Source organism: Orcinus orca, chromosome 13, assembly GCF_937001465.1.
Source record: "Orcinus orca chromosome 13, mOrcOrc1.1, whole genome shotgun sequence".
Taxonomy (NCBI): domain Eukaryota; kingdom Metazoa; phylum Chordata; class Mammalia; order Artiodactyla; family Delphinidae; genus Orcinus; species Orcinus orca.
In genome coordinates, this window is record NC_064571.1 from 31,909,867 (window position 1) to 31,923,790 (window position 13,924).

Sequence of the window (13,924 nt, forward strand, 5' to 3'; positions counted from 1 at the left end):
CTGGACACCTCCTTTGGCGGAGGGCTTGTGGCCCTCGGGAGCACATCTGCACCCCCCCTTCCTAGTGCATGGGCCCCTCTGAGGAGCCCATGACCTCTTCTAGGGCTGGGGGCCAGAGCCTGAATGGCCTTGGGGACCAACTGCCTTATCTGCATGCAGAGAGCACCCGGCCTGACTGCCGTCTGCAGCATCCCTGCACCAACTGCAGGAAGGCGAGCCCACTGGAGAGGAGGCTGGTGGCAGGAGTGGGACAAGGGGTGGCAATTCCATTTCGGCTCTTGGAAGCCCCTTGGAGTGACCTCTGCTACTCAGTGGGACAGAGGGGGGGAGGAGAGGGGTGTGAGGGGTGGGATCACTGCTTTCCCACTGCCTGACGTCGTTCCCACTGCAGCAGGATTCCTGCTTCTCTCTGGCCCAAATCTATGCTCCATGGAGAGGCACACTCTAGTTGAGTTGTTAGAAAAGAGTCTTCCTGTAACACACGCAGAGCTGGGGAGCGTGGACCTCCTTGGTGCCTTCCCCGCGTGAAGAGGCACCAGTTGGAGCTGTCTGGGGTGACCGGTGTGAGGTGGGACTGGGTGGGCTTGGCCAGGCTGCCCATTGGCTTGCCCAGCTCCTCAGAACAACAGGGCTGACCCTCCGAGTAGCAACTGCACTTTGACATGTAGCTCACCCATCGGATCCAGAATGACTTTTACACCATTCGTCCCCATGCTCTCAAATCCTCTTGTGCTAATTCACCTCAGTGTCACTCCTCATCTGCCTCCCTGACTCCTACCCCTCAGCCTCTCTGAAGGAGTCCTTCCAGTCCTGTTCCTTCACATCTGGCCATCTCTGTCATCACCTTCTCTGTTGACTGGCTCCTGACTGTCCCTGCCCCTGCTGAGTCAATCCCCCCATGGGCCCCTCAGGAGCATTGGCTATGCCTGCAAAGAAATAGCCGTGCATTCAACATCAGAAGGCCAGCTGTGTCACTTACTAATTTAGCCATCTCAAATAAGTTGCATGAAAACACTGCAGGATGGGGGACTAACATGAATCCTTGCCTTTCCTGACTTACAGCATTGTTATCAGGATAAAATAAGCTCATAAATATAAAAGGCCCTTGTAATGTGCTTTCATAAATGAGTTCTCCTTATGTACTGTGTTCTCAGGATTGTGAGAGATACTACGCTGCTTGCTGTTTTAAGCCACTAAGTTCTGGTGTGGTTTGTTACGCAGCAGTAGATAACTATTAAATCATAGTGCCTAATGAGAACTGGTTTATGGAAATTAGTTCTTCTGTGGGTTGACAAGGCTCAGCGGGTGGTTCTTCTGCTCCACTGATGTCAGCTGGGGCTGCAGTCATCTGGTTGCCTGACTAAACTAGAACTTCCAACATGGTGCACTCACATGTCAGGTGCCTTGTCAGGGGCAGCTGGGACAGTGGAATGGCTGGGCCTCTTTCTCTGTCTCTCTGTCTGTCTGTCTGTCCCTCCATATAACTGTAGGTCCTCTCCATGTGGCCTCTCCATCTGTGTTTCCATCAAGGTAGTTGGACTTTACACATGGTGCCTCAAGGCTCCCCAAACTATAGAAGCAGAAGCTGCTGGGCCTTCTTAATTCTTCGGCCTGAGGCTGGCTCAGTGGCACTTCCTCTGCATTCTGTTGGTTTCTCCAAGCCACATGGCCAGCCCAGATTCAGTGTGGGAGGGGACCACACTCAAGTGTAAAATTCATATATTGGTGGTAGGTTTAGAGAAGGGCAAAATCGTTGTCAAATGTCAAGGGAGGCTGGAACCAGACCTTGGGGAGATATATGCTTGGACTGGCAGATAGGAGTAGAGTGGGCTGTCCAGGGAGTGGGCATTTCTGGAAGGGGACATCGGGGGACTGAGAGACAAGTGTTTGGATGCTGAGGGATAGTGAGAAATCCAGTCTGAGAGGTAGGTACCCAAACAAGCCCGGCATCTCCCTACCAAAGCACCTCCCTTCCTCCTCCAGCCTCTTCAAGACTTTCAGCTCTTCCCAAGCCACAAGGGTGTGGCTATGGACCTAGGCTGCCAAGTCCAGTCTTGTTCCAAATCCACTCTCCCTATTCCCCTCTGCTTCCTGGCCACCATCCTTGGATAGATCCCCCGATTTCCCAGCCTCTACCCCATTCCATCCACCCTACACCTGTCTCCTACTCCCAGAGCTCGAAGTGCCCCATCTAGGAAAGAAAGCCAGTGGTTCGTCTTAGGAGATGCTAGAAGGTGAGTTTGCTTCTGCCACAGCTCCTGGAGCCCTTCAAATAGCTGAAGACCCAGGTAGTTGACCTTAACTGTCGTGGGCTGTTAACAAAGGAGGGATCTGGACTCTCAGAGCTGGTCCTTGATGCTTTCCTTACTGGGGCCCAATAAGTATTTATTTCTAGAGCCTTGACTGCTGCCCCTTCTCTTGGCCAACTGCACCCTCCAGGGGTCTCTGTCCCCCCCAGCTGAGGGAGTGGTGACCTCGATCTGGAACCCGACTCCTCCAAGGCCCATGGCGCCTCCCAGCCCCACGTTCTGTTTGCTGGTGCTCCCCAGACGATTCATGGTGCGGGAGCTCTGTGAGATGCTGGTGACATGCCCGGTGTGGACTTGTTTTCTGGCTGGGGAGAAGAATCCTGCTGTGCTCTCCTAGAGCCAGCCAGCAGGGGCTGCGATTGCAGATGCAGCTGAAGGGGCAGGCGTGGGTGAAGGCCACTGCTGGGACGAGGATGTCTATCTCCACAGGGCAGGAAATGGCACCTGGACAGAAGGTGGGGTCCTCTGATCCATAGTTGTGTTCGTGGAGCTAGAAGGCAGGTAACAAAATCATCTGAGAGGGTGTAACTTGAGAAACACATCCTCACGGGTCATCCAAGTGAGGGGTCATTGGAGGTACAAGAGCCCAGGAGGCCAAGAGTGGGAACAGGGGAATAGGTACAGGAGACAAAGGCCAGCATGCAGGGCTGCTGTTTGTTTATAAGGTTGGGTCCAGTTCAGCGTAGAAGGCTCAGGCTGGGACAGACAAGAAAGATGAGGTATGGTGTTGGCTTGGTTAGAATAAAACCATTCACACGTTCATTTGTTTGCTTACGCATTCAACCATTCATGGATTCCACAACCATTTTCTGAGTACCTCCTATAAGCTAGTCACGTAGATAATTAAACACAGTCTTGTCTGATTTATTTCAGTTTTGAGGGGAGAGATAGGCATAAAAAAGAAGTGATTGTTTCACAGTCACTGTGATGGAAATTTATCTAGTAGGGGCCGAAAGGAAGGAGTGACAAATTCTACCTGGAAGCAGGGATGGGACCAGGAAAGACTTTAAGGGGAGGGTAACACTCAAGCTGATTGATTGTGTGGGTGAAGGTTGGGGACACAGAGAAGAGAGAGAAGGGTGGTCCAGACAGAGGGAAACAGACTGCAATGGCAGGGAGGGGTCCAGGGATCAGAGGGTCGATGAGGCCAAAAGCAGGTGAAGAGAGGAGAGGGGAGCGGTCAGGGGGAAGGCTGTGTCTGGACTGCTTTTCTGCGTTCAAGAGAATGGCCAGTGATGACCATGGGAATGCATGGGGGGCGGGAGGGCAGTAAGGGCCATAGGAGTCAAGCGCATTAGAGGACTTGGTAGCTGGATGATGGCAGGATGCGGGCCAGACAGTAGGAAGAATGGGAGCCAGGGCCGAGGTCTTCAGTACTAAGAGGGGACAGTCCTCAGGAGTTATTGGAGAAGACGTTTGCTTACCCAGATAGTTAAACTAGCGCATGTTAACTGTTCCCAAATTTACCCTCCTCTGTCCCATCTTCCATGTAACCAGACATTTCTCCAGTCTTTACCCCGTCAAGAACCCTAGCCATTTCCCAAGACATCTGTCTTGCCCCACTCTGTCTGTAAGGGACACCAGTCTCCCACCTTCCCCAGCTCCCACACTCCCACTTTCTTGTGGTGTGATATCCCTCACACTCACACACATGCACACTCACACACATGCACAATCACACACACCCCTCTCAGTTGCATGTAGCGAAAAGAACACTAAGTTGGGATGGCAAGAAACTGAGGTCTGCCCGCTTTTACTGCTTTACTCAGTTTTCCTATCTGTAAAATGGGGAGGAGCTAGATTAACTTTACCTTCCTTTCTACTTTTCAAAGTCTACGGTTTTAGAATTTTCCCTCCTCCTTCCCCATACAGGCATTTCAAAGCTTGAGTGGAAGCAGGGTGGGAAGAGAGTGGGAAGGAGGAGAAAGGGCAGCAGGAGGCTTTCACTCCTGGTCTTGAATAGGGTGGCAGTCTGTAGGGTCCATGCCACTCAGGGAATCCCACCCTCCCTCTGCCTGCCCCTCTCTGCCTACTGGGAAGATACTCTCCATTTTTGAAAAGTTCCTCAGAGGTGTAGGAAATGAAATGGGTATGAAAACATGTCATTTCCATATTTTTACTAGTGAAACTGAACCAGTCACGACAATTCTTAGATGCATCCCCTGAGTTGTCCACGGCAGTGCCCTCCCCTTCCTACAGCCTCTCTGTAGTCTGCGTCTGTTCCCTTGTTCTGTCTGTTCCTAGGAAAGCTCCCAACCGGGCCCCTGCTGGGCTGCTGCCGTTTCTGGAGATCATTACCTGTTTACATTTGTAGGCAAGAGCCCATAGTCCCTGGCCTGCCAAGGGCCTGTCCTCTCCTGTTTGGGAGAGAACCCTGCCTACCCCTTTCCCCTTACTGTGTCAGCCCGCCCCTCTCTTTGCTCTAGACTTCCTTTATATAATTGCCTAGAAATGGTTCTGTTAGCCCCAGGTCGAAGCTCTCGCCTGAATGAAATCTTATGGGTCACGTCTTTGGATCTTTTTCTAGAAGATGCTCAGAAGACGGAAACAAGCAAAGCCACCACAGAGCCGGAAAAGACGCAGCCAGAAGGAGTGGTGGTCAACGGCAGGGAGGACGAGCAGACGGCAGAGGACATCCTCAGCAAAGGCCTCAGCCAGATGACCACCAGCGCCGACACGGATGTCGACACCTCGAAAGACAAAACAGAGTCAGTCACCAGCGGTCCCATGTCCCCAGAGGGCTCGCCTTCCAAGTCTCCCTCAAAGAAGAAGAAGAAATTCCGCACCCCGTCCTTCCTGAAGAAAAGCAAAAAGAAGGAGAAAGTGGAGTCCTGATTCGCAGCCCCCTGGGGCTCCCATCTGCGTCCTCCCTCCCCTCCCTCGCTGTCTCCCATCTCTGTCCCTGGAAGCACGGGGCCAAGGAGGGGTCGAATAGGCCCTGGATCACACTCTGATGGGAAACTTAGAGATTACCCCACCAACCCCTCATTTTACAGTTGCCCCACAGAAATCAGGTGACTTTCCCAAGGTCATACAGCTGGTTCGTGGTGGAGCCTGCACTGGAAGTCAGGTCTTCTGGCTCCCAGTCCAGTGCTCTTCCCACTACACGACACTGCCTAGCTGTGGGCTGCCCTTGTGAGGACGCTGCCCCTGATCTGAGCCCAGGGCAAGGGGCCAAAGTCAGCCGCAAGCTCTCACGAATCAGACCCAAATCAGACAGGTCGAGGCTCCCCTGAGCAGGGTCCTTGTCCTCGCGTGAACCCAACCTCCTGCTGACGGAGCTGTCACTATGTTTAGAAATCTCTCTTCTCTTTCCCGTAGGGTAACTGCCCTGCTGCTCACGGGAACCACACAAGTGGACCCGCCCCCTCCACCAGAAGTTAATCCTTGTTCCCAAGGGCTGATGGCTTAGCTGTGCTCCCCCAACCACTAACCCCGAGCTTTCTTCATGGAACCTCTGGAATGACGGCCGGAATTGTTGTACGAGTGGGCAGACGTGAGGGCAGCCAGCTCAGCCACGGCGTGGAGGATGGTTCGATCCATATAAGAAGCCAGGAACTTGACCCATTTGAACGGTGCATCTCAGGCACTTCAAAACTAAACCCAAATTCAGCTTAGGAAACACCTCTGTCATAAGCAGGGCCGAAATTTGGGGAAATTTTGATCCTGTGTTGGCTTTGGGTGGTACAAGGAGGATCCGGACAGTGCGGATATGCGATGCCTTTCAAGCATTTGCCTGACTCTCAGGGCAGCGCGGCTCACCCTGTCCCCCTCCGGTCCGGCATCTGGGATCCCCTGACCTTCCCTTAAACCTAGAAGCCCTGGCTCACAGCCTGGAACTGGCATCCTTGGCCCCTTGACCTTGGCCCCTTGACCGTGGCTCCTCTGGGTTCTGACTCAGTCGCTCTAGGTCCAGCAGAGGAGAATGAGGTGAGCCCTTCGGGATTAATCCTCTCGGACCAGCTCTCAGAGAAAGGCTTGCGTGTCCCTGGCCCCGTCACTGTCTGCCCATCAATCCTGGGCCTGTAAGAGCCACAGCTATTTTTTTAGATGCCGTCACTATCTTTTCATACTCTTCCCTGGGGCTTTGACTTATAAGCAACATTGACTCCTAAAAAACAGACAATCCATTCTCTTTAAAGCACAGTGTCTTCAAAGAATATTTTCCCTTTCTGTCCTGAATATTGTCAAAGTATTTTTGAAAGTTCTTCATCATAGTTTTCCATTTTTGAGCACTTACTACACACACACACACACACACACACACACACACACACACACACACACACTGTGCAGGCTTCACATACACTATATCCTTTAACCCTCATGATAATCCTGTGATGTGGGTCAGATTATTCCAATTCCAATCCCAAAGGATAATTGACTTGTTCCAGTGACTTGGCTAGAAAGATTCAGAGGCTGGATTTGAATCCAGGTCCATCTGAGTCCAGAGCCTTTGCACTTAACAGCTATTAGGATCAGAAAACTTTAATCTCCGAGGGTGGTTGTTTTAGTCCTGGACCGTTTCGTTTCTGTGACTGGTCTCCGCTGCATAATGTTAGCACTTGAAGTGAAGGTAGGAAACCACCTGTGTTCCCCCTGATCAGTGCACAGTAAGTTCCTGGTGAATGTGGGCTGTGACAGGGCCAGTGTGGACCTCTGACAAAGGAGAGGCCAGAGCCTTCTGGTTGGGGCAGGAAACACCATCATCGTTGGGCTCTTTCTTGAGAAGGAAGGAAACTGACACAGGACTAAGGAAAACACAGATACTGTGTGTCCCTAGAGCAGAAGATTCCTAACTGCTACCCAGACCCATCTCTCTGTTCCGCTTCTGACTGAGTCAAGTCTTGTGATGGACAACCCAAAGCAGAAAAGCCTGTGATATGCCAAATGCCTTTCAAAGCCACTCCTTTGATGCCTTCTTTCCAAAAAAAAGAAGATTTCACATTCATTCATTCATCCCAATATTTGTTAAGCAGCAGACATTATGCTGACATTAAAAGAAAACAATCGCTGTGACTGGAACAGTCAGCGGCAGGCAGTGTTAAGAGAAAGGTAGAGGGGACCCAACCACTGATGCAGCTTTTTATGTTTGAGTGGTCGTCGCTCAGAGATGATGTCAACAGACTCTTTGCTTTCATCACATTCTCTTTATTCCCGTGAAAACAGGGAGGCCTCATTTAGGTGAACACGCCAGGGCCTTGCAGGAGTTTATGCCATGGGGCCACCTCATATCCAACCATCTGTTCTTTCCCTATGCATTCAAAAACCACGCATGAGCTTAGGTCATGGACCAAGCTTGAGGGCAGGACATGGTCCCCGCCTGAAGGAGGTTCCTAAGTCTAGTAGGCACGTAAACACGTTACAGAACGGGCAAGGGTGCAGAGGAGGTGTAAGGAAGCGTTGATTGGCTGTCTTCCAGGCCAGAGAAACCTTCCTGAAAGGAGTGACGGTTGAGTTAGGTTTTCAAAACAAAGAGGAATTTTCCAGGAGGACAAGAGGATTAGCAGGACACTGGTGATGAGGGAAGAGCCCGTGCAAAGGCACGGAAGTATGAAACGCCATGACGCGTCCGTGGAGTAATTCAGTGCGGCTGGGACAGAAAGTGTGAGTCAGGTGATGGGGTTCACTTCACAGGTGGGCAGGGGTGGGTCATAAAGAAACTCGTAGAAGGTGGGGGGGAGTGGGACTTTATCACGAACGGGGTTTGGAGCTGCTGAGGGCTTGTGGTCAGGGTAGATCGGGAGCAGGTTGCATCTTAGAAAAATTCCTTTGGTGACTGAGTGGAGAACTGACTGGAGCGGGCAGCGCTGGAAGCATGGGAGGTCTCCACAAGGAGGCCTTTCGCAAACTGGAACGGATGTGGTGGCCTGCCTTACACTGCCTTTTCCCTTACAGCAAATAGTGAGCTGGGAGCACAGAATTCATTCCCATGACATTCTTTGGATGAGGCATCTTAAAAGAGCTTTTCAACAAGGAGAGGGAACTATTCAGAGACCTAATGCTCAGTGCAGCTTCCAGTTCTGTTTTGTCTTGGTGGAGAGTTGCTGGGAGAGCTGTCGAGTCACCCTGCCCATTTCTCCTCCTCTTGAGCGTGTAGGATGCAGCTGGCATGGCTCCAGGCTCGAGGCCAGGTGCTGAGTGCTGCTCAAGCAGATGTGCCATTCAAATAAGACCACAGGCTCGCAGGGTGAGAGGAAGGGACTTATTCTTTGGCTCTGAATAAAAGTTGGCTGAATACTTTGGCCAGTATCTGTCTGGAGAAAAATACTCAGCATGTGAGGAGCTCAGCAGTGTTAGGTGATAGGATGGTTTCTAGTAAAGCTTGGATATGCTGTGGAAAAGGATGAGAAAGCGTGGACTGAGATGCTACGTTATAGATGCTGAGCTGGGGAGTGGAGAGGCTCCTGAGCCTGTCTCCTTGGGAAGATGGGCAGGGGTGGGAGTAAGGAGGCAGAGGTGTTACAGAGATGGAAGCTTGGCGCCAGTCACTCCCCCTGCACTGGTGGCTGGTGCCCAGCGGTCATGTGTGAGGACCATCTATACCACGTGACCTTTCCTCAAACTTTGCAAAAAGCACTGCCAAGAGACCAGCCCAGATCCGGGCTCCACAAGAGCCTCCTGGCCTGCAGGTGACCCAAGTCACTGTCCGACTTCAGCCAGGTTATACAGACAAAAAGAACCTCCCTCAACCCTCCTGTAAGGAAAATGGGGCTCTTCCTCTGCAGACAGATAAATTCTTTTGAAAGAACTTGAGTGGATTTGGATGAGAAGTCTGGTCCAGTAAGAACCCCACTGGAAAGCATCACCCTTATACCACTGATTGTGTACTCTGAGCCTTGCATTCTGCTCCCCGTCCAGTAGTGTCACTCACTCCTGAATGTGGCAAGACAGTCATGCAGATGTCATTTGGCACTGACATCACAGAGGGCTACTACCCTTGTCAACACGGGAAGAAGAGCTATGTGGTCACTTCTCTGGTTGCCGTGGATTTGAAAGAACCATTCACCCAACATCACGATTCACTTCTGAAAGCCTAAAAAATGAAAAGGAAGTGTGGATTTCTCCATGGAGGTAGTCAGAGGGGCAGATAGACACACAGCCTACCCTCAGCCTCTGTGCCGTCTTTTGTACCGGTGTGAATTTTATGCTCTAGCTCCAGGCAGGAATACACAGTTTCTGACTGTTGAACAAATGAGAAAAACTACAGCCCTTCCCCTGGGTCCTGGTGCAGGTCGGCAGCGGTACTCGAGGTAGCTGCCACATTGCATTTGCCTCTCCGAGCACAGAGGAAGCGGGTCTGTTAAAATCTTCTCTACCATATGAGCCCAAGCGAACTCTCTAAGACAATAACATTCAAAGAGTCTGAGAAGAAATGAAGGAGGGGCCCAATCTATGCAAATCTATGCTCTCCACCCCCGCAGAAAGGACAGGGCTCCCCACAATTCAAGACGTGATGGGCCATTGTATCCTCACTTTTCCACATCTATTCTGAGAGGGATACTTTACAAAGTCAGAGACCCGAAATGACGAATGAAATATGCTCATTGGATGTTTATCTGTGGGCAGTTCCACTGGTGCCACAATATGAAAGAGCAGGCACAGTACGCAGTAGAGTGTTGAGTTCCAGACGCCCCATCTCAGCAACCTGTCCACTTGGACGTGGATTCCTTTTTGCCGGAACTAAGAGTGCCCACGTAGAGCTCTGTCGCCAACGCACACCCAACCCTGTCAGCCTCCCACGGTGAGAAGCCACCTCTCACCCAGGCCTCAGTGTGGGGTTTCAGGCGGGGCGTCTCTCTTGAGAGGAGAAAGCGCCTTTCGTCATTTTTAGGTAGAGAGGCTTCTCTTTTTAGGAAAGATTAGGAAGAACCTCTGGTTGGGGGTTTTCTTAAAAATACAGAAGCTATGGTGTGCATTGGTTTGTACTTACGGGGTATGAAGGTTTGCCAAATTGATGTTTGGTGCCCTTTGCCTTCAAGCTTGCCCCCAAAGTTGGGCTGTCACTATGAGACATTGGGGCCTGAAGGTGGAGGAGAAGTGGTCACCGTTACGGGCACAGGGAGGGACTCAGGTGGAGCTGGAAGCAGAGTCTCGCTGTGGGGAGGTACCAGCCAGTAGCTTTCCCTGTGTAGTCGGCCCTTGACTCTTCTCACCCACTGTTTCCAAGCAGCAGGGTGAGGCCCGCTGTGACGTGGCAAATCCCCTATATTTCGTGTGAAGAAAATATTTTGAGGGCTTAGGGGGTGGGAGGAGACTAGCAAGAAAAACCCTAAACTCTTCTCCCCTCCAACAAATTATCTTGCATAATTTTGAGAAGCGCGAAGGCCAGATCTTCTCTGTTAAAGTGAACCAGAAGGAGGAAGACAGTTGGACCAAGGACAGAGGGGCTACATTTAAATACATCAAAGGCTTCCTAACATGGGAATATATTTTGGGGACCTCACCCCCACCTTTCAACTGCACCCCATGCCTATCGGTCCTGCTTTGTGGGTGATTGTTTGATCTCCACCGGCTGCTCCACCTTTAAATTCCTGTAATTTACGCTACACTGCTAAGTCCCACGCCCTTTCTCAGGAAGAGGCGGGGGTGGGGGGGGAGCAGAAACGGTCGTGAGCCTGGCTCACCTGGTGGTGGAGCACACGGGGGTCTAGGTAGAGTGCTGTGTTCTCTAGAGCTGTGGACGGTTTCGGTGAAACGTCTGTGTCTGACAATCGTCTTCCCTTGTACATACATGGTCTATGTTTAGCTTTTCCTAGTATCGTGAAGTTTCAAATAGGGGTTCCATGCAAATACTCTTTCTGCCGCTGAAACGCCAGCCCCCCGGATAGTGCATCTTTCCCACAAGTGGTTTTGCCTTTACGCTAACACTTTTTGAGCCGCTGATGTGCAGATTGGTTCGTTTCTTGGGCTTTTATTTTGCAATTTTATATATATATATACACACATTATATACATAATATATATATATTTATGGGTTGGTTTTGTACGGTTTTCTGTTTGAATCTCTGAGCACCAAAGCTGCCCTCGGATTGTCAAGAGAACTTTCCAGAGCCACTTCCTGAGCCCCCCTCTGCTTTGGTGTTTGTGGTGCTGGGCGGTATCTCTGGCCATGGATTTCTGTATGTACGTGATGTCTTCTCACCCGCAGATATTACCCTAGTAAATCTACTGTGCTTGGCTTCCCGGTGTGTGACCCATCTCTCTCAGCCACCCAGTTCTTCCAGCTCCCTGGGGAGCAGAAGCCAGAGAGGGGCTCCATGTATGGAAACTTTTATCCTGGAAACCTCACGCATGGAAACCGGGACATATGAATCATTGAGTTCGGACTGGGGAGGGAGGTAATAAAATGCTACGGTCCTCTGAGAAGGGAAAGGCCAGGTGGATTTGCAAACAGCTCTGTGGAGGAAGGTCAATTTTGATGGGTTGGGATGGGGAGGGCTTGCAGAAACAAACAGGAGAGGTTCACAGGCTGGAATGGAAAGAAGTGTCAGGCCGGGATCAGAGGGCTGGGGAGAGCTAAGACATCACCCCAAAGGGCAAAAGGAGAACAGAGACACTAGAGGAGAGGAAGAAGAGGAGGAAAGAGCCATTTTGCCCCCTTCCAACTCTCCTTTACTCAAATAAGGAGCTCAGTGTTTGTGGAGGGTCCACACACATCAGTCAGGTGCTGGTTAAGTGTCTTATACGTAGCACCTCATTTAATCCCCATAAAACCAGAAGGGCGATCCTATTATCATTACCCAGTTTACAGATGAGGAAACAGGCTCAGAAATAAGAAAACTGGGGCTTCCCTGGTGGCGCAGTGGTTGAGAGTCCTCCTGCCGATGCAGGGGACACAGGTTCGTGCCCCGGTCCAGGAAGATCCCACATGCCGCGGAGCGGCTGGGCCCGTGAGCCATGGCCGCTGAGCCTGCGCGTCCGGAGCCTGTGCTCCGCGATGGGAGAGGCCACAACAGTGAGAGGCCCGCGTACCGCAAAAAAAAAAAACTGTCATGAACCACAGGTTAACATGTGGTGAAGACCAAATTCAAACCGAGGTCTTCTAGGTAACCAAGTTCTTCCCACTACTGCCCATTGCCCAGTGTCCTGAGCAAAGAGACCTCTACAGAAGCAGATCTGATCATCACTCCCAGGCCCACCTGTTCCAAAAATTGCAGTCTCCTGCTGCATCCTGGTGCCCCAAAGCCCCCACAGCCTCCCCCACAGGAGCCGAGGTTCTCGCCTGCCCCAAAGCCATCAGTTTCTCCTCTCCTGAAGTCACCAGGGAAACTACCTGTAAGCAGCACAACGTCTCAGCTCTGTCTCCGCACAGCTGTGTGCACTGATCAGGCCAGGGACCATAGTCAGTGTGCTGACATCGCTTTATAAGGCTGGCTGCAGCTGAAGGTGCTGATGCAAATGCACAGGTTGAACAACTCCCCACTCCCGCATCCGCCACCTCCTCCTCCTCCTAAATTTTTACTGCAAGGACGAAAGGGATCCAAACATGGGAGCAGAGTGCCCTCTACCGGCCAGAAAAGCTGAGGAATGTCTTCACAGCGTATAGTGGTGGAGGGAAGATTTAGGGTCAACCAATCGCGTGAGAAAGGGGAGGTTGCCTGGAGAGGAGGGTGAAAGGACCCGCGGTGGAAGCCAGCTAGCTGATAGCAGTGAGGGACACCTGGGACACTGGGGAAATGCTGGGGGAGGGCAAGCCTGGCCTCAAGGCAGAGAGCCAGGGGCAGGATTCACACAGCTGGAACCCTGTTTGCAAGGTCTAGGTAACAAGGGGAGAGAGGGGATGCCTCAGCACCTGGATCCTGACAAGGGTCAGAGTGCCAGGACCCCCCACGAGTGCCGGCTACTCTCATAAATATGAAAAAGGAAATTTTCAGCCAAGTTTTGCAGATTCCACTGCTGCCACACAGATAACCTCTAATCTGACAAAAGGTAACCATTAGAAACGGAAATCTTTCCTTCTCTCTTCCTTTGGACCTTTGGACAGGGAGCCACACATCTCTGACGGGAACCATCTTTTTTTTTTTTTTTTTTTTTTTTTTTGCGTTACGCGGGCCTCTCACTGTTGTGGCCTCTCCCGTTGCGGAGCACACGCTCCGGACGCGCAGGCTCAGCGGCCATGGCTCACGGGCCCAGCCGCTCCGCGGCATGTGGGATCTTCCCAGACCGGGGCACGAACCTGTGTCTCCTGCGTCGGCAGGCGGACTCTCAACCACTGCGCCACCAGGGAAGCCCGGGAACAATCTTTAATCTGATAGGGATCGAACTCTTTCAGGAATAAGCATGGAGAAAAATAGTGCGGTAATGATTTAGTAGTTCAAAAGCAGGAGCCAGTCTGAGAAATGGGGAGACATGCTCCTCAATGAAGCTGTTACTGCAAAAAACAAGAAGAAGGTTAAGAAAATCTTTATTAATAGACACTTATCAGAAAAGACCAGCCACTCATGAAAAGGGAGCACTTTAAACTAAGATAAAAAAAATTTTTTTTTGATGATGAGAAACAATGCCGTATTTTATTTTATTTTTTTGCGGTGCGGGCCTCTTACTGTTGTGGCCTCTCCCGTTGCGGAGCACAGGCTCCGGACGCGCAGGCTCAGCAGCCATGGCTCATGGGC

General features: G+C 51.4%; 1 protein-coding gene across 3 annotated transcripts in view; it reads left to right on the plus strand.

Moving 5' to 3' along the window:
* The window catches only part of ADD2 (adducin 2), a 111,349-nt gene extending 99,858 nt beyond the window's left edge, over positions 1–11,491 (plus strand). For 2 of the 3 annotated variants that reach the window (XM_004277043.4, XM_049695757.1), the window contains exon 16: positions 4,837–11,491. In XM_004277043.4, the coding sequence (XP_004277091.1) occupies positions 4,837–5,144 (308 nt within the window). In that variant the 3' untranslated portion in view covers positions 5,145–11,491. The remainder of the gene's footprint in view (positions 1–4,836) is intronic. The other variant, XM_049695758.1, reaches the window with a different exon arrangement.
* The last annotated feature ends 2,433 nt before the right edge of the window (positions 11,492–13,924 follow it).